We start from the raw sequence: 23,264 nt of genomic DNA on the forward strand, positions 1-23,264 counted from the left end.
CATGAGAGAGGTGTTGCCATTCCTGGCCAAGCAGCCCTCAGGCTGTCAGGGTTATGGATTATACCTAATGGGGCAGACTCTGTAATGAGCTAGTCCTTCTACTCTCTGATACCAGTTGTTCTCAAAAGCATATTCCAAAATACATTAGAGTTTAAAATATTTAATAGTTAAAACAGCCTCACTTAAGTTCCAAACCCACACATAATACTGCCTTCCAAAATGCATTCGGATGCTCAAATGATGCTCTCTTTCCCTTCCTCCAGAGTGTTTTGAGAGCTAATGTCACATAAGACCCTCTACAAAATGCATCCTCTCCTGGGTGCCGGCAAGGCTGGGGCGACCTGATCTGATCCCGAGGTGCATGTGGCCTGCTGGCACTCCCTCTCCGTGTCAGATGGCAGCCTAATGACCAGGAACGGATTCGGGGTTTCCACACACCTCGCCCTCACCATACCCAGTGGCTGCTGGCCAGACTCACACGCAGAAACTCCCACGTGTGTTATTCTCACTCGTTTTGACAAAAAAAAAAAAAAAAAACTGTGATAAGAACAGAAGGAGAAATGGCAAGGCATCCTGAGGAAAGAGGAGACCCATATGCAGCTTCCTCACGAGCCTGGTATTTGTGAGAAGGCCATGGAGAAGCACACCCATCTGTGACCCGACACCTCCTCATGCCTCGTAAGGGGAGGAAAGAACACACAAGTGTCAACTAAGCTTCCTTTTACTCTCAACAGCCTTCACTCCAAAACATTATAAATCGTCAGATTTAAAATAATATAACTATGAATATTTTTCTCACCCTCATTACAGTTTTTTTCATGCTCCCTTTAAATTCCTCCCTCTAAATGGGAGGACTGACCACAAGCCATTTTTAAGACAATTTCGCCAAGGAAAAGACCGAGATGTAAAGGAACTGAATAATTCACTATCACTAGCAGAGGGTTCAATCTAGAATACCCTAAATACATACTTTGCCATATGTTATTTCTGAGACTATACCAAGAACGTGTAAGCTCATAAAGGTAACTTAGAAAACTAATCTGTAATCAATTATCGTACTCCAGCTTCTCTCTATACATATTTAAGCTTTGGTGAATACCATGCATGGTACTCTCACACATACACACAGGCACCTCAAAATTAAACTTAAGGCCACTTAATTAACCCATTTATTCACCCAGGCTAGAGACATATCAGCATACTGAAGTAAATAAATACATTTACTTAATAAGTCAAGATAAGTTTATTCTAACATCACCAAACTACTTGTTAATGAAGCAAGACAGCATTTACCAGACAGGAGGAGATTAATAGTTCTGAATCTTCTTTTGTCCAATGGTATGCCGTATATTCAAGGGCATTATTCTCTCCTTGCTGTTTGCACATATAAGCACAGTTTCTTTCAAAAACGGTGCGGATGCCTTTAAACAGAATTACACTAGTAGTGCAACCCATCCCCAAGGTGTGGATGTTCAGATCTCTAGCAATCTCTGCTCCATTTCCACATCATCTTCCTTGGCTCTTCTGAGCAGGCTCCCACTGTACCATCTTCATGACAGGCAGTGCCGGCACCAGAACAGAAGGGAAGCTCTGAGCTGTTGCACTAGAATCTGCTCCTGCTCAACTGCCTGACAAAAAAAAAAAAAATCCAGGCTCAAACAGGAGGGGTGGTGCAAAAACCAGATGACACACCTCGGATGCACCAAAATCTTTAAAGTATCATTTTTCCAGTAGATCGCTTCCCTATTAATACCAAAGAACAAATAAGCAGAGATTTACATGTGGTGACTGGAAAACTGCCGGCTCCTGTGATTTGCTTAGGATTGTTCTGAATCTCAGAACCTGCCCAAAATGAAAAAATGGTGCCAGACAGCCACCCTGCTGCAGATGCTGCTGGAACGCACAAAGAATGTTCATCTGCTGCAAGGAATCACTCTCCCAGAATGCTTAGCCCAGCATCTATATTAGCAAACATCTCTTTCCTTGACCTAAATATGCTGTTTGTTTAATCTTGCATCCGAGAGGAACAGAGAAGCAAAAGGGGGGGAGCCCCAAAATGAGAGAAATCACTAAGATGACTGCTGCTATGGAAACATGGATAAGCCCACTTCAAACAACCTTTTGCATGTGTGGGTAACAGCTTGCTGACAGCAAATCACAAGGGAACACAAAATTGCTGTGTCAATCTTGACTTCTGCCCACTTCCACTCTGCCAGAGAGAGGGCTAGCAAGTTTGCACTGCTTAATACGATTCTCCCATCTCTGGTACCCAAAGATGCAAATGAGAACATGCACAAAGCGCTACCCGATCAGGCTAGGACATACACCTTCTGAAGCAGGGCTCTAGCACGTGATGGTAAACACACGCTGAAATCCCACAGTCAACAAGGTTATTATTTGAGATGCATAAGTAATCCAGGTCCTTCCACTGCAGAATGAACTCAGTAACACTATACTACCTCTGGGTGTCTTTGGTGATGGCTCATAGGAAAGCATGTCACTGACACAATACTAAGCTGACTCTTGCATTTTCCTTCTAAAAAATGAAAAGTAAATTATGTAAAATGACTATGATGAACACAGGAAAACCCCTCCCACCCACAATATGTATCTAGAGAAAAGTTACTGCTCTTTTAAGATCTGTTCTGAATTCTTCCTTATTTCACAAGGCAACAGATGGTTTTCATTTTCTATCTACAGATTTCAAAGTTAGAGTGAATTATAATCACTGAGTACCTGAGTTTGTAACAGAAACCTATATAATGTAACAAAAGCAGATCTTTAGAGAATACTAAATAGTCACATAATCCCAAATTTCTGGGTTTTATGGCTAGTATATCTATTAGGCCCCAGAGATAAGCAAAAACCTAGGCTTCTACTTTCTCCTGCATTTTTATGCAAGGTTTATCTAACAGCCACAGAGATCAAAGGAGTAAAGATACTGGCCACAGGAAAAAATAATCTGTGGTCTAGAGCACTCAGCTTCAGAAGAGCAACTCTGTTAAAACAGAGCTACACTGTTCAAGATTACACCAAAATCCTGACATCAGAAAAGCCAAGTCTTCATGTAACATCACAATGCTGGCAGATAAATAACATGGAAACTCATCTACACAGAAACACAATATTGTAGACTATAAAACACCAGACACATGGGTTAAATTATCTGTCTTGAGAATTCCAAATGTTCACCATCTATCTTAACTTCTGTACTGCAAGGAAAACAACTTAAAAAATAATAGCTCACTGAATATCAATAAAGATAGCACCTAAAAATTTAAACGTAATTTATTATTGTTACTACCTGTTTTAGACATCCTGGATGCAGAAGCCAGGAAATATCATTTAAGATACAAAAGATTATGTTTGAACTTTACAAAGGATTATAAATGATAACCAAGCAAAATGTGATGCTGCTAGTATATTCTATTTGAATTACTTTTAAAACTCTCAAGGTAATATTTAAAACAATGGGACAGAATAGAACAATTTCCTAACAATCATTCAGAGGAAAAATAAATGTTTCCTAGGGAGCTACTAATAAGCATTTGAGCAACTTATATCAATTTCAAATATTAATCATTTTCCAACCAACAAAATTAGTGGGCAAAGAAAACAACAGAAAATATTTAGAGCAAAGGATTCAATAAAACCAAAAATGAGTTTCATGCTAATAGAAGCATGACAAAATGAATCATTCAAATGTGTATTTGGTTTCACTGATTTTTCTGCATCAGAATGATCTGGGATTAGTTTACAAGGATAACTTCCATGAATTCCATCAGAGGACATGGAGATGGATGATATCTATTGGCAACCAGTTCAACTACCTACAGGTATGTATTTCAATTTGGAGATCACAGTTACTCTCTCATCTTTAAATGTGACCTCTAATTTTCACAATTCCCAAGGCTAGATGTCCACCCCTGTCTCTATCTTGAGCTCCAAACCCATGTCCTTCCTCCCCTAATAATGGTACCCAACTCTCCTATCACCACCTCACCCTCATGTGTTCATCAATCATCTTTTAATATGACAAACTGGGATGGTATGTCTACATGATGTCATATTTTTAAGCTATAGAAAGGAATGAAGTAATGATGTGTGCTACAATATGGATGAACCTGGAAAATGTTATGCAGAATGAAAGAAGCCAGTTACAAAAAGACCTCATATTATAGGATTCTATTTAAATGGAAAGTCCAGAATAGGCAAATCCATAGAGATAGAAGGTAGATTAGTGGTTGCCAGGGAATAGGGAGTGATTGCTAGTGAGCACAGTACTTCTTTTAGGAGTAATGAAAATGTTCAGAAATTGGACAGTGTTTCTAACATATATGCTATCTATGCACAGTATATAGTCTGTGGATATACTAAAAAACACTGGATTGAACACTTTAAACAGGTGAGTTCTATGGTTTGTGAATAAATAGCCTGACTCTACTATTGATGTCTTACTACTAACAGCTTTAAGCTTTTCCCCTCTTCTTTTCCCTTGTGTTCCACATCTGGCCAAACTGAAAGGAAGTTCCAGGTGGCTCCCTCCTTTGTCCCAGGAGGAAATTCAAACCCTCACTCTGTCCCCACCTGCTAACCACTACAGAAATCTCAAACCAGGATCAGGACCTGCTTAGGAGCTGCCCTGCTCTCCTCAGAGAGCTTCACTACATGAGTAATGAACCTCCTCACACCACCTTCCTCGTCACAACATCCAAAGCAAATGTGGGATATAAGGGGGCAAGGAGAGGGCCCATCCTGCTTCTGTGGAGTGGCCCCAACAGTGAATTTATATCTCTATAACGCTGTTACTAAAAACGGGAGAGGGGTGCAGGTGTCAGCAACTATTGTTTTATACTTCACAAAGAACTTACTGAATAGCTCAAAACAGCCACCTTGCTTATGAATTTATAATTTGGATTTCTGCTCTGACCCCACTTCACAGGAATACACAAACCACAGACCATGGGAGGTACCTGGGGCTGCCCTCAGGGTGCGCATTTTAACCTAGGAAAAAGGCTCCGTGCTATATACAAACCACCAGAAAGCCTGCACACAGTAAGTTTAGGGTAAACTAAACTTCCTGCCCCACCCAGTGGTCATGACAAACCTCAGCCATTTCGCCACAGAGACCACCAGCAAATAGGTCTCAAGCTTTGAGCCCCTGCCCCAGAGCATATCCATCTAAAGCTGCCACTCCCATTTGCAGCTCTCTCCTTGCCAACTGTCTGTTTTAAGGATGTTCTGAAGGTCAAATTAGTTTGACTAGTAGATTCGCTTCATACTCTCTCAAAAAAAGTGTGCATAAATTAGAATCTGAAGTAACACCTAAAAAATCTAAAACTACAAACTAGAATATTGTATCTCCAACAGAGAGAAGTCTTTTACCTAGGTCAGACCTTGGGTCCTACCTTAGGAGGCCAGGAAGGCAGTGGAATTCTTTCCATTCTATAGTGGCTGAAATAAAAATCTTGCATAATAATGATACATCACATTCTATTTAAGCGCCATTAGGGTGTCCAGTCCATAAGAAGAGCTTATTTTCATCCCTGACAGTCCACAGTACATTTCTCAGTGCAGTGAATTCTGCTGAACAAAGAAACCTTATCTAAGTTTGCCTGTCAACTCCTTATATATTTATATTCAATCAGTATAGTCAAAGTTAAGTAGCGTCTAGCATGGGGCCTGGTATATACCACATGCCCAATAAGGTTTGTCTCCTCCATCTTTTGCCCCAAATTATTTTTTTTTCTTCCCTGTTATAAAGTGAGGTAGTTCTTCTAAAAATTTCAGCATTTCTTACACAAAACTCAAGCATGTGAGACTTTAAGATCTAATAAACTCAAATTACAAGTTACTTATATTGGTAAAAAGATTATTCAAAAAGAGAAAAGGGAGTTTTGTGGAACAAGAAAAGGAAGTTAAGATAGTTGGTGAAGAAGGAGTGGAGGTTTTAAGCAATGACCATTAGAAAACGTTTGTTTTTTGTTTTTTTAAGTAAGGGAAATTAAGGAAGTGTTATTACATATGTAAGGATCTTTTTAAAAATAAGGAAAAAGTGAACTCTCCTACCATTGTATGTTTCAGGAACATAAACCTCGAGTCTGTCAGAGAGAAGGGAGACTTATATCATATCTAAATTTATCCATCATTTAACATCCCCACCTCAAAACACTTGGAAATGCCGCTACCAGTTACCTTGAGATGAAGAGAGATGGCAGGTGGGAGTAGGGGCAATGGCACAGACGGGAGTTTTAGACACACACACACACCCCACCAACAGCTTGGCAAAACAAACTAATTTTGTTAAAAATGTATCTCTAAACTCATAACTACATAAAATACTTGAGCCAAGTCTCCTGCCAACTAGTATTTAAATGTTCTCAAAAGTGGAGAACACAGGGGATCCCTGGGTGGCTCAGAGGTTTAGCATGTGATCCTGGAGTCCCAGGATCGAGTCCGGCATAGGGCTCCCTGCACGGAGCCTGCTTCTCCCTCTGCCTGTGTCTCTGCCTCTCTCTTCTGTGTCTCTCATGAATAAATAAATAAAATCTTAAAAAAAAAAGTGGAGAACACAAAGTTACACAGGTGTCTCCATGTTGGTGCTAGAATATTAGGGAGGTGAGTCGTCCCTGTGGGGTGCTCTGAACAGCTGGTATAAACATGGAGTGACAAAATAGGAGTGGAAGCAACCAGACTGGCTCAATGGAATGGAGGGCAGTGGTTTTCCAGAGATGACCAGAGTCTCTCAAAAGAAATTAGAGAATCTTCCTTTTACAGGCAGAAGACCAAGTTAAGCAGCGTTTAAAATAAAACAGAACTCCTAAAGGAAGAAAAGTTGGGGTTAATAAAGCCAACTTACTTGCTAGTAAGAATATAAAATGATACAGAGACCCAGGATCAAGTCCCATGTCAGGATCCCTGCATGGAGCCTGCTTCTCCCTCTGCTTGTGTTTCTGCCCTTCTCTCTGCATCTCTCTGTGTCTCATGGATAAATAAATAAAATCAAAAAAAAAAAATGATACAGCCACTGTGAAATAGAGTATGGTGATTCCTCACAAAATTAAATGAAGAATTATCACATGATTCAGCAATTCCACTTCTGAGTAGATACCCAAAAGAACCGAAAGCAGAGTTTTGAATAGATATTTGTATACCCATGTTCATAACAGCATTATTCAAATAATCAAGAGGTGGAAGTCACCTAAGTGTCCATCAACAAATGAATGGACAGAATGTGCTATGTACATACAATGGGATATTATTCAGCCTTAAAAAGGAAGGATGGCCCGTTCACCCACTACAGCATGGATAAACCTCGAGGACATTATGCTCAGTGAAATAGGTCAGACACAAAAAAACAAATACTGTACAATTCTACTTAAATGACTTAGCTAGAATAGATAAATTCATGAAGACAGAAAACAAAATGGTGGTTACCAGGGGCTGTGGGGACAGAGGGAATGAGGAATTATTGTTTAATAGGTACAGTTTCAGTTTGGGATGATGAAAAAGGTCTGGAGTTGGGTGGTGAACATGGATGGTAAACTAGGCTGTAAAATGTACTTAATGCCACTGAATATTTAAAATCAGTTAAATGGTTAATCTTATGTTATATAGATACAGATATATAGATATATCTCTTACTGCTATTAAAAAAAAAAAAAAACAATATACTTACTAGGCTGCTTTCCTATGACTTCCAGGAAGAAATGAAATAACAGAAAACCAGGATGGTACTACACTCCCCTTGTCTGACTGTGGCCCACACAAAGGGCAGAAACACCCAAGGAATAGGCTTCATAATATTTATATTCTATTTCCTCATTCCACTTGGTAATGGAAAACCCCAATAGAAAAACCCTTCCAGCTACGTATTTTCACAGAAACAAGATAGCGGAGATATAAATTCCTGATTCATAGAACTTTCACCTTCTTTCAACGAGAACTATGAAATGAGAGAACCAACAGAGTTTATAGGTTCTGATTTATCCCTCAGCTCAGGAAGCTGCAGGCAAAGTCAGAACTTCAATTACCATTATGGGAGGTTACAGAGCAAAATCATAGTTTCTGAGGGAGCTTAGTTCTTTGAAGAAAAACCAATAAATCCATAAATGTTGATCCTGTCAAATATGAGAAGCTGCCAGAAGAGCTCACCTATTTGCAAAGCTTTAACTCCTCACTGAAAACATTGGCTGAGGATGGGTACTCAGCGGAGGGAGGCTGATAATGGTGCAGATCCCAATGAATGCAGTAAGTACCATCATCCAGCTGTAGATGAGACACTGAGCAAAAAACAAAGGCAAGCAAACTCACAATGGCACAATGACATCAGAACTCACAGACTCCTCTTGGCCTCCACCAGCCTCTTTCAAGGAAATTCTACTTGAGGAAACATCTGAAAAGATCACTTAGTGGCAAGGTATACCAAATTAAAACAATTGAAAAGATGCACAGCGTAAGTCTTGGGCAAATGCATTCATGAAATAGTTTTTGTGCTTCTAAGATGGAGTTACAGCTTTTGAAAAGTTGTTCTTATATGTGAAAAGAAAGACTAAAATTCAGATTCTACACAGTGGTTTGGCACCTGCCTTCGGCCCAGGGCGTGATCCTGGAGACCTAGGATCAAGTCCCGCATCGGGCTCCCTGCATGGAGCCTGCTTCTCCCTCTGCCTGTGTCTCTGCCTCTCTGTCTATCTCTCTGTGTGTCTCTCATGAATGAATAAATAAAAAATCTTAAAAAAAAAAAAAGAATTAAAAAGCTTCTTTAGGATAAAAAGGAAAAATTAAACATAAAATCTGTTTGCCTTTTTAAAAACTATTTCAATATATAGTTGGATTTTCAGTTAGAGTAATCAAAATGTGAATAATAAGAAATAAAGATATTGCAATGGTTACCTCCCCAAATTATAGGAAGGAAAACAGAACTATTCCTATGGCTTTGAAAAACCAGAGTAAACAGCCTCAAAAAAAAATATGTACTCCTTTCTCTAATCTTCTTATCAAGTCAAAAGGAAGTAGATCTATGTCCCTGCTCTTAGAAGGCTCAGAAAATTCTATTCTCTGAGCCCTTAGGAGTTTTTTATTTCTTTTTACAAAGACACAAAATTCATGACCTCCTAAGATTCACTCTCATATACAGCCTCTAGTTGGGTTATAACTTAACTGTAACTGTGTGCTAGATGAATGTTACCTCGAATAAACATTTCCTGATGCCTAAGTGAATTTCACTCAGTCAGAAAAGCAAGAAACTTTTCAGGGAAACTACTCTCCACCTAAGAATTCGACAGATTACAGATATTGTCAACAATCTATTAACACCTAAAAACAGGACCCAAAGAAGATATGCAAATGGTCAATAAGCAAATGAAAAGTCATCAGAGAAGCGTAAATCGAAACCATCAGACAGCACTTCATACCTACTAGGATGGCTAAAACAAAAAACATAATTACAAGTGTTGGTAAGGATGTGGAAAAATCAGATTGCTCATACACTGTTGGTGGGGATGAAAAATAGGGCAGCTGTTTTATAAAACAATCTGGCAGTTCCTCAAACAGTTAAATACAGAGTTACCATACGGTACAACAATTCCACTCCTAATTATATACCCAAGAGAGTTGAAAATATATGCCCATACAAAAACTCACACACGAATGTTAACAGTCTTATTCATAATAGCCTCAAAGTAGAAATAACCCAAATGTCCATCAACTGATGAATTGATAAACAAAATGTGGTCTATCCATACAATGCAATATCATTCAGTAATAAAAAGAAAAGTATTAAAATACTGAAACAATCTACAATGTGGAAATACTATGTCCGGTGAAAGAAGCTAGTCATATAGGATCACATATTATATGATTCTGTTGATATGAAATGTCCAGAACAAGTAGACTTAGAGACAGAAAGTAGATCAGTGGTTGCTGAGGGCTAGGGAGTGGGTAGGTGGAATGGGAGGCTGACAGGGTTTCATTTGGAGTAATAAAAGTATTCTATAACTATAGTAATGGATACACAAACACTCTGAATATACTGAAAACCACTGGATGGTACACTTTATTTTTTTTTAAAGATTTTATTTATTTATTCATGAGAGACACAGAGAGAGAGACAGAGACACAGGCAGAGGAAGAAGCAGGCTCCATGCAAGGAGCCCGGTGTGGGATTTGAACCCGGGAATCCAGGATAATGCTCTGAGCCAAAGGCAGGCGTTCAACCTCTGAGCCACTCAGGCGTCCCGGATGGTACACTTTAAATGGGTGAATTGTATAGTATGTGAATTGTATCTCAATAAAGCTGTCTAAAAAAAAAATAGGACATATCAGGGGCACACCTATAAAAAAGCTGAATTTCTTTTGAAGGCACTCTACCCTTCACATAGTTATCTTTCAAAACATATCACTATGCCCAACACGGCGAATTCCCAGAAGTACAGAGGATAATGGTAAGATGATTTCTTCAGCAAGCAAGCTATTCTGCTTTAAGTTTACAGAGCACTTAACAGAAACCTTTTGTCTGCTCTATAACTTTGGCTCATTCATTTTTTTAGGCAAGGTCCAGATCTGAGGGCTGACTCATCTACCCCAATTCACTTATTCCAAAAATAATGTATTTTATAGATCTTTTCCCACACAATTTTCATCTCTGTTTTAGCCACAAGGCTCTCAAAATCCAAGAAAGAAAAATAGCCTGTAGAGAAAAAGTCAGAGGAGGGAGGAAAAGAGAACATTAACAGCAGATCTGAAATTTTATTCAAATCACAGAATTGGCTCTATTTCAGTCATTCCACTCACCTGAACCATATAGGAGATTAACATTTTAAATGTAAACTCTTTCTTTTAAAATGTAAAATAAAACATTATATGAAGAGTACTGGGCACATCCTTAATAGAGTATGTTACATGGACCTACATCTAACAATATGCCAGACACTGTGACAGAATTCAGTCACGAGGTCTCATTTAATCTTCTAAACAACTCTAAAAATTAAGTTTTATAAGTGATCTCACTCATGATTGCCATCCCTTGACCTTGTTACAAGTAAACAAGATTTCCATAGAAACCCATCCTCATAGGACCACTGAAGGATTGCAACCAACAATGACATCATGTGGAGCAGTACTGATAAACCATGGGGGGGGGGGGGGGAGGGGGCGCGGTTGGAGAGAAGTACTCCACAAGTTCAAATGTCTCCTTAGACCAAAAGCAAAAGAAACATGAAATGAGTAACAGGAGAAATAGGAGATAAAGATATAAATTTATCAATCACTGTCAAATGGCCAGTTAGAGAAATAAACCCTGCAACAGCATTGCATATCTCCCTCTTGATTGTTGCTTGAAGGTTGTGTGTGGGGGGGGGGGCGGGGGGGTGTTACCAATTTCTTCTCCTTCCTCTCATATTTTTTTAAGTATTTTATTTATTTATTCATGAAACACACATAGAGAGAGAGGCAGAGACACAGGCAGAGGGAGAAGCAGGCTCCATGCAGGGAGCCTGATGTGGGACTTGATCCTGGGGCTCCAGGATCAGGCCCTGGGCTGAAGGCAGGTGCTAAACCACTGAGCCACCTGGGCTGCCCTCATCATATTTTATAGAAGCATTGTTCTTGGAACTTGACTCTATAATTTGGACTCTGGGTAGCATATATTCCTGCATGACTGCAACTGAATTTAAGGATTAATGAGCAAAGTCCAGAAATGGGAATAGGACTTTCTCCCAAAGACAGATAGGATGACTAATGAGATGTTGTAGCTTCCTGTTTTGAGGAGCTAGCGAGAACACCTTCCTTTGAGTGAAAGATATCTGTGTTCGGTTAGGCTGAAACATAGTCATTTTTGCCCTACGGAGGTTCAGACATGCGTATTGGGTGGGTCTGCCTGCTGAGTGATCAAAAGGGTGGGCTGTGACAGTTATTTAGCTACTGTCTCCAGGCACCAGGCCCAGCCTTTCACACAGCTCTGTGATGCTAGCAGGGAATACACACCTCATGCTGCTTTACCAGTTGACTCCCTGCAGGGCTCACCACCAGGGGGCACCAGAGGGAGCCTGCAAACCTGGGAGAGGAAAAGGCGCGGGCTCCTTTGTGGCTGCTTTCCTGCAGGCTTGGGTTCCTCCTGTCACCCCGCAACACCCCTTTACCCTAGCAGCAGCAGATCCTTCTCACGCAGCACCTGAATCACGTCTGTTTGCCCAGCACTCACAGACCCAGCCACATCACACCCCCCTCAGAAACCATGGCCAGCTGCCCAGCCCCCACTCCTCAGAGGTCTTGGTTTCAGCTCTGTGGGCACCTCCTCTTCAAGCTTCTAAGATTTAGTAACACAATCTCACCCCTTGGTCCCCCCCAACCCCAAAGTGCATGGCTGCTTCCTGCAGCCACTACCTCTATGATATGTTAATGTTCTCTTTTTTACCTTTCTAATTACCGACTGAACAACTTTATACTTAGTAACAATGCTTCATATTTAATTGTTAAAATAACTGGTACAATTTCTGTTTCCTGGCTGGACCCTAACTATTATGCTATACTAGGGTCTAAACCGTTTTAAAACACTAGGTTCACCAAAAAATGAGAATGGTCAATAAGCACGTAAAAAGACGCTCAACGTTATTAGGAAATACAAAACTCAGAGACACCCCACTACACATCTAATAGGATGGCTAAAATTTTAAGACTGTCCATACTGAGTGTTAGGAAAGCGGCAGAATAACTGGAACCCTAATACAGTGCTGGTAGAGCTGTTGTAGCAAACAGTGTAACTGTGCCTAAAAATGTTAGACAAAGAGTTGCCACATAATCTAGTAGTCCACTCTTAAGTCTCCACCCAAGAAAAACGAAAGCACATGTTCACACAGAAATGCAATCCAAATGTTCACAGCAACATTATTCACAGTAATGAAAAAGTGGAAACAACTCAAATGTCCATCAACTGGTGACTGCATAAACAAAATGTGTTTTATCCAAACAGAAAGGAATACTATTTGGCAATAAAAAGTAAGTACTGACACATGCTACAGCATGGATGAACCTCAGAATTAGTTAGCTAAGTAAAAGGAGCCAGAGGTGAAGGCACATGCTGTATGATTCCATTTATAATGTTAAAAAAAGATACAAATTTGGGGACCCCTGGGTGGCGCAGCGGTTTGGCGCCTGTCTTTGGCCCAGGGCGCGATCCTGGAGACCCGGGATCGAATCCCACATCAGGCTCCCGGTGCATGGAGCCTGCTTCTCCCTCTGCCTATGTCTCTGCCTCTCTCTCTCTCTCTCTCTCTGTATGACTGTCATAAATAAATTTTTAAAAAAAGATACAAATGTATAGAGATAGAAAGTATATTAATGGCTACCTGGAGCTTAGGGCAGGAACTGGAAATGGGCATGAGATTTATTTTGGGGCTGACCGAAATGTTCTATAATGAGATCATGGTGATGACTGCACAAATGTGCAAATTTACTGAAAATGTTGAATTGAACATTTAAAATTTCTTTTTTATCTAAATTCAATTAATTAACATATAATGTATTATTGGCTTCAGAGATGGAGGTCAGTGATTCATCAGTCTTTTTTTTAAGATTTTTTATTTATTTATTCATGAGAGACACAGAGAGAAAGGCAAACACAGGCAGAAGGAGAAGCAGGCTCCCTGCAGGAAGCCCGATGCAGGATTCAATCCCAGGACCCTGGGATCACGACCTGAACCAAAGGCTGACGCTCAACCACTGAGCCACCCAGGAACCCCAGTGATTCATCAGTTTTATATAACAGCCAGTGCTCATGACATCACGTACCCTCCTTAATGTCCATCACCTAGTTACCCTGTCCCCCCAACCCCCCTCCTTCCCCAGCGACCCTCAGTCTAAACATTTAAAATTTAAACTAAACCTTACAGCATGTAAATTATACCTCAATGAAGCTGTGGAACAAAAAGACTAGGGAAAATATTTGAAGAAAATCTAGTGTCACAGGCATATAAAATAAATCATAAGAAACCACAATGCACAATAAGTGAAATGAAGCGTTTGTGTCTAGACATACATATAATTGCATGTGATAAATACAGCATGCCTAAGGACCAAACCATTTCAGCAAATAGAATCATCTTTTCTTTCAAATGCTTAAGAAAAGGTCTGGTGTGCAGCATTAAAGACATGCCCAGCTTGAGAGAAAGATGGTCTGTTCAAAACCAAACAAATGGGACAGCACCAGCATTCACATCTAGCCAATGTCATCAAAGAGGAAGATACTGTTTTGAAGCTGAGAATGTTCTCTCATGTGAATTTTTTTTTTTTTTTTAAGGAATGCCTATTAATGACAGTGACATTGCTAGGGCAGACAGGCTGATGATGCCTCATTACAAAAGAGCAAAGACTGACTGACCATAGGCAACCCATACAATGAAATACTTTAGGTATGTCACTGAAATTATGCTTGAAGTCAGATACCATCAAAATGTATAAGTAAAGGATTTCTAAAGATGGAAACACTCCCTCCACTAGACTAGGCATTTGGACAGGAAAATAATTTTTCTTAAAATGAATGGCTTAGATTTTGAACTCATTTGTTTATTCCTGGATGATGTCTATGCTTGCTACAAAGAACTACTCTTTCACCCAATCAGGGTATTTATATTTTAAGTGGACTCTTCTCCAAAAATCCATCCAGAATATCTTAAAAAGGAACATAATAATAACATAGATTTTTAAATAAACATCGTTTTTCATAATTGATGTTTTTTATGTTTTTTAAAGTATTAATTACTACAACTCAAAAATATAATATTTGATGCTTTCATTAATTTTTAATAAAAATGTTTTCGGCAATAGAATCCTAATTTGTAACACTATGCTTAAGGGAAATACAAGTTGAATTTAACAGACATTGTTTCAAATGTTATCCAGGAATTCATTAAGCCATAAGAGTGGGTCCATCTATGACTTTCCCATTATAGATTGTAAGACCAAGGCTCAGAGAAGTAAAGTACATTGACCAAAGTCACACAGCTCGTATACAGAATATGAACCAAGGCTCCCTGACTTCAAAGTCCATGCTTTTTCCAGCATGTCACAAATTTCATTAATAATAATGTTGATGAGGCACTGGGTGGTTCCATTTGACTCTTGATTTCAGCTCAGGTCATGATCTCAGGATCTGAGACTGAGGCCCCTATCAGGCTCTGCACTAGATATGGGTCTGCTTGAGATTCTTTCTCTCCCTCTCCTCTGCCCCTTCCCTACCATACTCCACACACTCTCTAAAACAGATAAAATAATGTTGATTATACAGAGGAATTAAAAATTGTATCAAGTATTTATAAATGTAATACTCCGAAAGAGAACGTGAACTTCCAGTGCTTTATTTGGTTATATTCTTTCCTTAAAATAGATCTGGTCCTCTATTTAGGAAGAGGAGTAGCCGGGGCTAGGTCCTTTTCATCAATTGAATGGGGAGGCACATACTCCAGAGCCAAAGAACATCCAATCTAGTGTCACAGGCATATAAAATAAATCATGATAAGAAACCACAATGCACGATAAGTAAAATGAAGCGTTTGTGTCTAGACATATGTATAACTTCCAAGAAGATGCTCAGTAAGCAGCCAGATATCATTTTTAATATCTGTTATCGGTATCAATGAAGATACAATGGAGATGATCTACTAATGTTAAAACTGCTTCCAAAACCCATCCAAATATATCAAACCTGGAAACCCCTCTCTTTGGGAAAGAAAAGACTACGCCTATGCCTTTTTTATCAACCAAAAGGGGAGGGACTATAAAAATTTATTAATTTATAGGCTATAAATTAAAGTGAGCTTGGTGTTTTGTTGCTTTTCCATTGAGTATACCAAACTTCTATAATTTTAAAGGAATTCTGAATAGTCGGCTTCAAAATAACACAAACTTTTATACTTGGCAACCAACAAGAATGTCAACCTAGGTGAAAGTCTTTATTCAGCAGATGTGTATTTCATTAAAAATTAACAGAAATTATGAATGGTGAAATTACACATTCCCCTAGAAAGCTCAAAGCCACCTAAAAGGTTTTTTTTTTTTTTAAGATTTTATTTATTTATTCATGAGAGACAGAGAGAGAGAGAGAGAGACAGGCAGAGGGAGAAGCAGAGAAGCAGGCTCCACACAGGGAGCATGACGTGGGACTCGATCCCGGGACTCCAGGACCATGCCCTGGGCCGAAGGCAGGCGCCAAACTGCTGAGCCACCCAGGGATCCCCTAAAAGTTTTCGTTTTAAACAGAAAATCTGAATATGGAAGGCAGATTAGATTACAAAATCCAAGGGATGCCTGGGTAGCTCAGAAGTTGAGCATCTGCCTTTGGCTCAGGGCATGATCCCATGATCAGGGATCAAGTTCTGCATAGGGCTCCCCGCGGGGAGCCTACTTCTCCCTCTGCCTGTGTCTCTGCCTCTCTCTCTATCTCTAATGAATAAATAAATCTTTGGGGGGGGAAAAAAGATCACAAAATCCAGACTGCTCTGGAAGGGCAGATATGTAAAAATTTTCATATCACCAATGCTGCCCTAAGACAGAACAGGCTATTTGGCAGAAATGAAATGCTAGCCCCAGGGTGTGCTCACACAGCAGCGGGAATGCCAGTGAGTGACAGAAGTACTGTAATGGCAAGTGAACTAAAATGACATCAAAGGTCACTCTGAGTGCTGCAATTTGATGGGTGCTTCACTCTGTAGACACTGGCTGCTGCAAGTTCAGTCAGGTAAAATGGGAGCTGGCATGTCCTTGGTCACATGGGTGATCTAAAGGGATGGCATGGAACATACAATATACCCAACATCTGTAAGGTACATCATATATATCATCACCCAGTACAATAATGTTACAAGTGAAGACGCTAAGGCTCAAATATGATTAAAGATGACCAAAGTCACAGAATCCTGGATATCCAGTCCCTCATTTGTAGATTTCCAGATTAGACCTCTTTCTACTCTACCATGATGGCTGTCAGGCCCCCAAAAACCTCACATATTCCTGACCCACAGAAATACTAAGTAAAAGAAACATTTATAGTTAATACAGAGGGGGAAAAAATCCACAGATCAAAATGTATGGCCAACTTCAGGGGTCTTCAGTATTGCTCCAAAGTGAAGACCACATCTTTTCTTCTAACTTCAAATCATCAAATATATTCAAACCATGTGCTCCATCTAGTGGATTAATGGAAGATCCTCAGGATGAGGGAAATGCACATTTTTAATACTGTTCAATTCCTATAACCCTGAAACATTTATTTGCAGGAATCAAGGCAGCATTCATTCCCATTAGTTAAACTACTCCAAGCCCACTCCTTCCCTCCCTTCCCCAGTTTTCCCCAGCACAAGTCGGTAAAGTAGGTCATTTCACTGGTAATCATGGTAAGAGCTCTCACCAGGCACACACCCAGCAGGTGTAACTCAGACTTGACTCCGAAGCTCAAGGACATTCCATTGCCTCTAGATATTACTGCAGTCACTAATTAATCCTCATCTTAAACCCAAGAGCAGACCTTCCTCTCAAAGAAAGAAACAAGATCTGCTAGGAAAAATCCAGGCTCAGAAGTCAGCCAACATCCCTGGTCCTGCCAAGTTTCTGGATGTTGCAAACTGAAGTAAGTCATCTAACCTCTGCCTCAGTTCCTCCTCTGCAAAATATGGGTAATAATATATCCCTAACCGGGTGCAGGGAGGATGAAGAGAGATGACCAATGAGAAGAACCTCACCTACCTCCTGGAGGACCAGAGCACTTAATAAATGCCAGAGACAGGTGTTTCTAAGTAGGCTCACTCCTCCAATTTATGGGCCCTTTCTCTCCTTTTCTTCACTTCCAAATTTCTATTTTAAAGAGGTAATGAGGGAATCCCTGGGTGGTTCAGTGGTTTAGCGCAGCCTTCAGCCCAGGGCCTGATCCTGGAGTCCTGGGATCGAATCCCACGTCAGGCTCCCTGCATGGAGCCTGCTTCTCCCTCTGCCTGTGTCTCTGCCTCTCTTTCTCTCTATGTCTCATGAATAAATAAGTAAAAATCTTTAAATAAAAAATAAAGAGGTAATGAAATGGCAAGCAGAGTTGCTAGAAGATATGGAACACATATTAATAATAAGGAACTGTATGACTAGAACACAGGTGAAACTGGTAGATGCCAGGAGCTGGTAAAACAAGAAGGTAGGTCCTTGTAAACCATATTTTTTTTAAGATTTTGTTTATTTACACACACTCACAGAACTAATGAGATATAGGCAGGAGTGATTTGTATAACTTTTTTTTAAAGATTTTATTTATTAGAGAGACAGAAAAAGGGAGGGAGAGAAACAGAGAGAAAAGGAGAGAACCTAAAGCAGACTCCCCACAGAGTGCAGAGCCCAGTCTCAGGGCCCTGAGATCATGACCTGAGCCAAAATCAAGAGCCAGATGCTTAACCAACTGAGCCACCCAGGTGCCCTGTGATGTGTACAACTTTAAAGTCATGCGCTTAAATGGGAAGTATATCATACCTTACCATCACGTCTTCCAGCTAACCAGAATACAGACAAATTAGCACAAGCTACATGAAGAAAGATCATGTGGAAGACAGCACAACAACCAGGCAACTGGTAGGGAGCCTATGGTCCCAAAGTCGTAGAGTCATCAATCAAGATTGGACTGTTTACATCGGCACTATTAATGTAAAAGAGAACTTCTAAACTTCATAAGGTACTGTTTTTTGGTCTTTGCTAAAGTTAAATTCTAACTAATACTAAAACAACTAGAAATCTGAAAACATCTTGTCCATTCAACAAATATTTACTGGTAACCTACTATGTGCCAAGCATACTAGACTCTAGAAATAAAACTGACAATAAGATTCCGTTCCTGCCCTCTAAAAGCTCACACTCAGATGGGTTTGATTTTTTTTTTTAAGATTTTATTTATTTATTTGACACAGAGAGAAGAGAGAGAGAGAGAGAGAGCGCGAGTGCTTGAGCATAAACAGGGGGTGTGCCAGAGGGAGAGGGAAAAGGAAGCGCCCTGCTGAGCAGGGAATGCAACGTGGAACTTGATCCTAGGACTCTGGTATCATGACCTGAGCTGAAGGCAAACGCTTAAAGAACTGAGCCACCCAGGCACCCCTCAAATGGGCTTTTTAAGACTTTGAACTATAGAATTAAAAGAAGACACAAAAAATAAAATAAATAAAATAAAATAAAATAAAATAAAATAAAATAAAATAAAATAAAATAAAATAAAAAAATTAAATTAAATTAAAAAATAAAAGAAGACAATGTGAATGTTTTTAATACCACCAAACTTTTCACTTAAACAATATTCTTGGGGATCCCTGGGCGCCTCAACAGTTTAGCGCCTGCCTTTGGCCCAGGGTGTGATCCTGGAGTCCCAGGATCAAGTCCCACATCAGGCTCCCTGCATGGAGCCTGCTTCTCCCTCTGCCTGTGTGTCTCTCATGAATAAATAAATAAAATCTTTTTTTTAAAAAATCTTTTTTCTGTTTATTTTTTTAAATAAATAATCTCTGCCCTCAGTGTGGGACTCAAACTCATGTCCCTAAGATCTCATCCTCTAACAACTAAGCCAGCAAGGCACCCCACTTAAACAATGTTTAAACAGTAAATTTTATGTATACTTTAAAACAATTTTTAAAAAGCTACAGGAAAAAACAAATTTTAACTCAGTGATTAAAGGTTTTCAAGTCACATGTGATAAAAAAAATTTTATCCAGATATATAACTCTCAAAACTCAATAAGAAAAAAATTAAAAATAGACAAAAGAGGGCAGCCCAGGTGGTGCAGCGGTTTAGCGTCGCCTGCAGCCCAGAGTGTGATCCTGGGGACCCGGAATCGAGTCCCATGTCGGGCTCCCTGCGTGGAGCCTACTTCTCTCTCTCTGCCTCTCTCTCTATGAATTTATAAATAAAATCTTTAAAAAAAATAGACAAAATATATGAACAAACACTTCCCCCAAAAAGATATACAAAAGGCAGTACATGAAAAGATGCCTGACTCTGTTATCAGCAAAAATTATTTTAAAGATTTATTTATTTATTCATGATAGACATAGAGAGAGGCAGAGACACAAGCAGAAGGAGAAGCAGGCTCCATGCCGGGAGCCCGACATGGGACCCCAGGATCCTGCCCTGGGCCAAAGGCAGGCGCCAAACCGCTGAGCCACCCAGGGATCCCCACAAAACTTATTTTAAAGCTCAATGAGCTAGGTATACACAGTAGGATGGCTAAGATCAAAGAGAGACCTCTAGGAAATGTTGACATGGCCGTGCAGGAAAGGAACTCAAAGATAGGCTGTTGAGGGAATGTAAATGGTACAACCACCTTGGAAAGTATTCTGGCAGTTTCTTAAAAATAAACATTCACCAACCATGTGACCAAACCAGTCTATTACTGTGGTATGTACCCAAAAGAAATTAAAGCATGCATCCATACAAAAGCTTAGGCACAAAATTCATGGGAATTTTATCTGTAATAATAACCAAAGACTGGAAACAACCCAAATGTCAAGTGAGCTGATTGATGGATAAATTATAGTATATCCATATAATCAACTGTTACTCAATAAAAAGGAATTATTGATATATTCAACATTATTAATCACAAAATAATTATGTGAAAGATGCTAGATCAAAAAGGTTTGTAGACATATTGCATTTTTATAAAAACTAATTTACAGAAACAAAAAGAAGATCTGTGATTATGTAGGACTGCGGAAGGAACAAGAGGGACAGGTTACAAAAGGGCACAAGGAGACTTTTGAGGGTGATGGATAGTTCATTATCTTGAATGGAGTGATGATTTGACAGATGTCAAAACTCATCCTATTTTCCATTTTAAATATGTGTGGTTTAATGTATATCAATTATCCTCAATAAAGCTATTTAAGAGGGAATAATCTTTATGGTAACATTTTCACACAAAGACTCAAGTATAAGCTCTCTTGTTGTTAGCTTCAATCAATCTAATTCAGATTCTGCTCTAAGTTATCAAAACCCCTAATATTACTAATTATGAAGCTGAAAAGTTGATGTTATGCCACTTTTAACTCAAAACAAAACTGACTTCTGAGAAAAAGGAAGAACATGAATTTCACACCCTCTGTCCTTTGAAAACGAAGAGGATTTTGGTTTTCCCACGTGACATTTTTGGCTTCTCCCATGGGAAAGCACATTTACACTCAAGCCTGTGCATGTGTGTATATTCTTCAAAGACGGATTAAAAAAGGAAAGGGTAAGTAGTGCCTAGAAATTATTGAGCATTAACAGATGAACCAAAGTTCTCCTAAATCCACCATGGGAACTGCTCAAAACACAACGAAAAACACAAATACAGTATCTACCTGATATCTTGGAAGCTATACATATTTGATACATAATTACTGTTTCGCATCATCCTCTGAATGACTATAAAACATAAAAATGAGGGTAGCAGGCACTGAGGTGGGCACTTGACGGGATGAGCACTGGGTGTTATTCTGTATGTTGGCAAATTGAACACCAACAAAAAATAAATTTATTATTTAAAAAAACATAAAAATGATTTAACTTTTTAATCCACTTGATTTATATACTTACTTTCTTAGATTATTTCTAAATAAAAATCTGCTCTATTGCATCTGCTATATCTAGCATGAAGTACTAAAACCTTTCAGGAAACTTCTTTTATGGGTTAATTTTATCACATTATTTTAAAAACAACATCTGGGGCGGCCCGGGTGGCTCAGCGGTTTAGTGCCGCCTTCAGTCCAGGGCGTGATTCTGGAGACCCGGGATCAGTCCAGTGTTGGGCTCCCTGCATGGAGCCTGCTTCTCCCTCTCCCTCTGCCTGTGTCTCTGCCTCTCTCTGTGTGTCTCTCATGAATAAATAAATAAAATCTTTAAAAAAAAAATCTGGACCATAGATCCAATAAATAATGTATTATTTTAAAACGACATTTGAAAAAATAAAAATAAATTAAAAAATAAAAATAAAAAAATAAAACATTTGTTTGAGCAGGTCTAGTAAATAAAAAAGATTTTACTTTTTGAAGTTAGAAAACGTATTGTTTTGTACATATAATAATTATGTTAATAAACTCTCCAATACATGAGACAGGATCTTAAACGTCTTAACACTCCAGCTCACAAAATAAACCCTGTAATTTATGGGTGTTAAAATGCCTGTACAATCTAACTTTTAAATAACATTATTGTCAACCATGACTCATGGGAAGAAAAAAATGTTTTTCATTTCTTAACACTTGGGAGCTGCTTTATTTTTAACTACTAAAATAAAATAAAACCCTACTCTCAAATGAAACTGTGGGAAAATGTTACAAAGAAACCTTAATAGAAAGAAATACATGTAATACTTTAATTGAATCCTGATAATAATAATAACAAAGCATAGAAGCTAGTCTGCAAAATGATGCCATTGGGTCAGCGTTCTTTCAACAAGCACTATGCTTGGTGGAGGAAATTCAGTGGAGAAGTAATTCAATCCCACAAGAGTTTCTGTCTAGCAGAGAAGTTTTCTACAAGAGGGAGGACCAGTCCATTCCTGGAAACAGACTCTTTCTTCCTCTATATTCACTCAATCATCAGCACAGCACTTCTGTTAAGGAGGCTGAGTACCATTATTCTTTGATGGCAAATTCATGCCCGGACTGCCTTATGGAAGTTAGAGTTTTCGGCAGTATTCAGAGGGTGCTCAAATTCAGAGGGGCCCTGGACTCAGACGGTCTTAGGAGTTCTAGCCACACATCTTACTGGCACGTAACCATAAACAACCTGCTTAGCCTCTCAAAGGCTCAGTTTTCCCATCTGTTAATGGGGGACGATACCAATACCAATACCTCCCTCTGGCATAGTGAGTACTCCATGAACATTTGTTGGTTTTTTTTTTTTGTTTCAAGATCTTATTTATTTATTTGAGACAGAATGAGAGAGAGAGAGAGAGAGAACGCACAAGCAGGGGGAGTGGCGGTGGGAAAGGGAGAAGCAGATGCCCCCACTGAGCAGGAGCCAGATGTGGGGGCTCAATCCCAGGATTAGTCAAAGGCAGAGGCTTAACCAACAGAGCCAGCCAGGCACCCCCATGAACACTTGTTATTACTATAGAGTTCTTTCTAGATCACAGACAGCAGGACAGACATCTAAAGTATTACTGAAAAAAAATAATAAAATAAAATAAAATAAAATAAAATAAAATAAAATAAAATAAAATAAAATAAAAATAAAATAAAATAAAATAAAATAAAATAAAATAAAATAAA

At 39.2% G+C, this 23,264-nt stretch overlaps 1 protein-coding gene across 28 annotated transcripts in view; it reads right to left on the minus strand.

Annotated features, from left to right (window-relative positions):
- DOCK9 (dedicator of cytokinesis 9) overlaps nt 1-23,264 on the minus strand; it is a 279,307-nt gene that overhangs the window by 211,429 nt on the left and 44,614 nt on the right. For 6 of the 28 annotated variants that reach the window (XM_049099447.1, XM_049099436.1, XM_049099451.1 and 3 more), the window contains exon 1: nt 1,294-1,640. The exons of 6 other annotated variants lie outside the window; for them this stretch is intronic. In XM_049099447.1, the coding sequence (XP_048955404.1) occupies nt 1,294-1,455 (162 nt within the window). In that variant the 5' untranslated portion in view covers nt 1,456-1,640. Of the gene's footprint in view, nt 1-1,293; nt 1,643-23,264 lie in introns of those variants that run through there. 16 more of the 28 variants (XM_049099460.1, XM_049099461.1, XM_049099458.1 and 13 more) reach the window with 6 other exon arrangements.

Source organism: Canis lupus, chromosome 22 (assembly GCF_003254725.2).
Source record: "Canis lupus dingo isolate Sandy chromosome 22, ASM325472v2, whole genome shotgun sequence".
Lineage (NCBI taxonomy): Eukaryota > Metazoa > Chordata > Mammalia > Carnivora > Canidae > Canis > Canis lupus.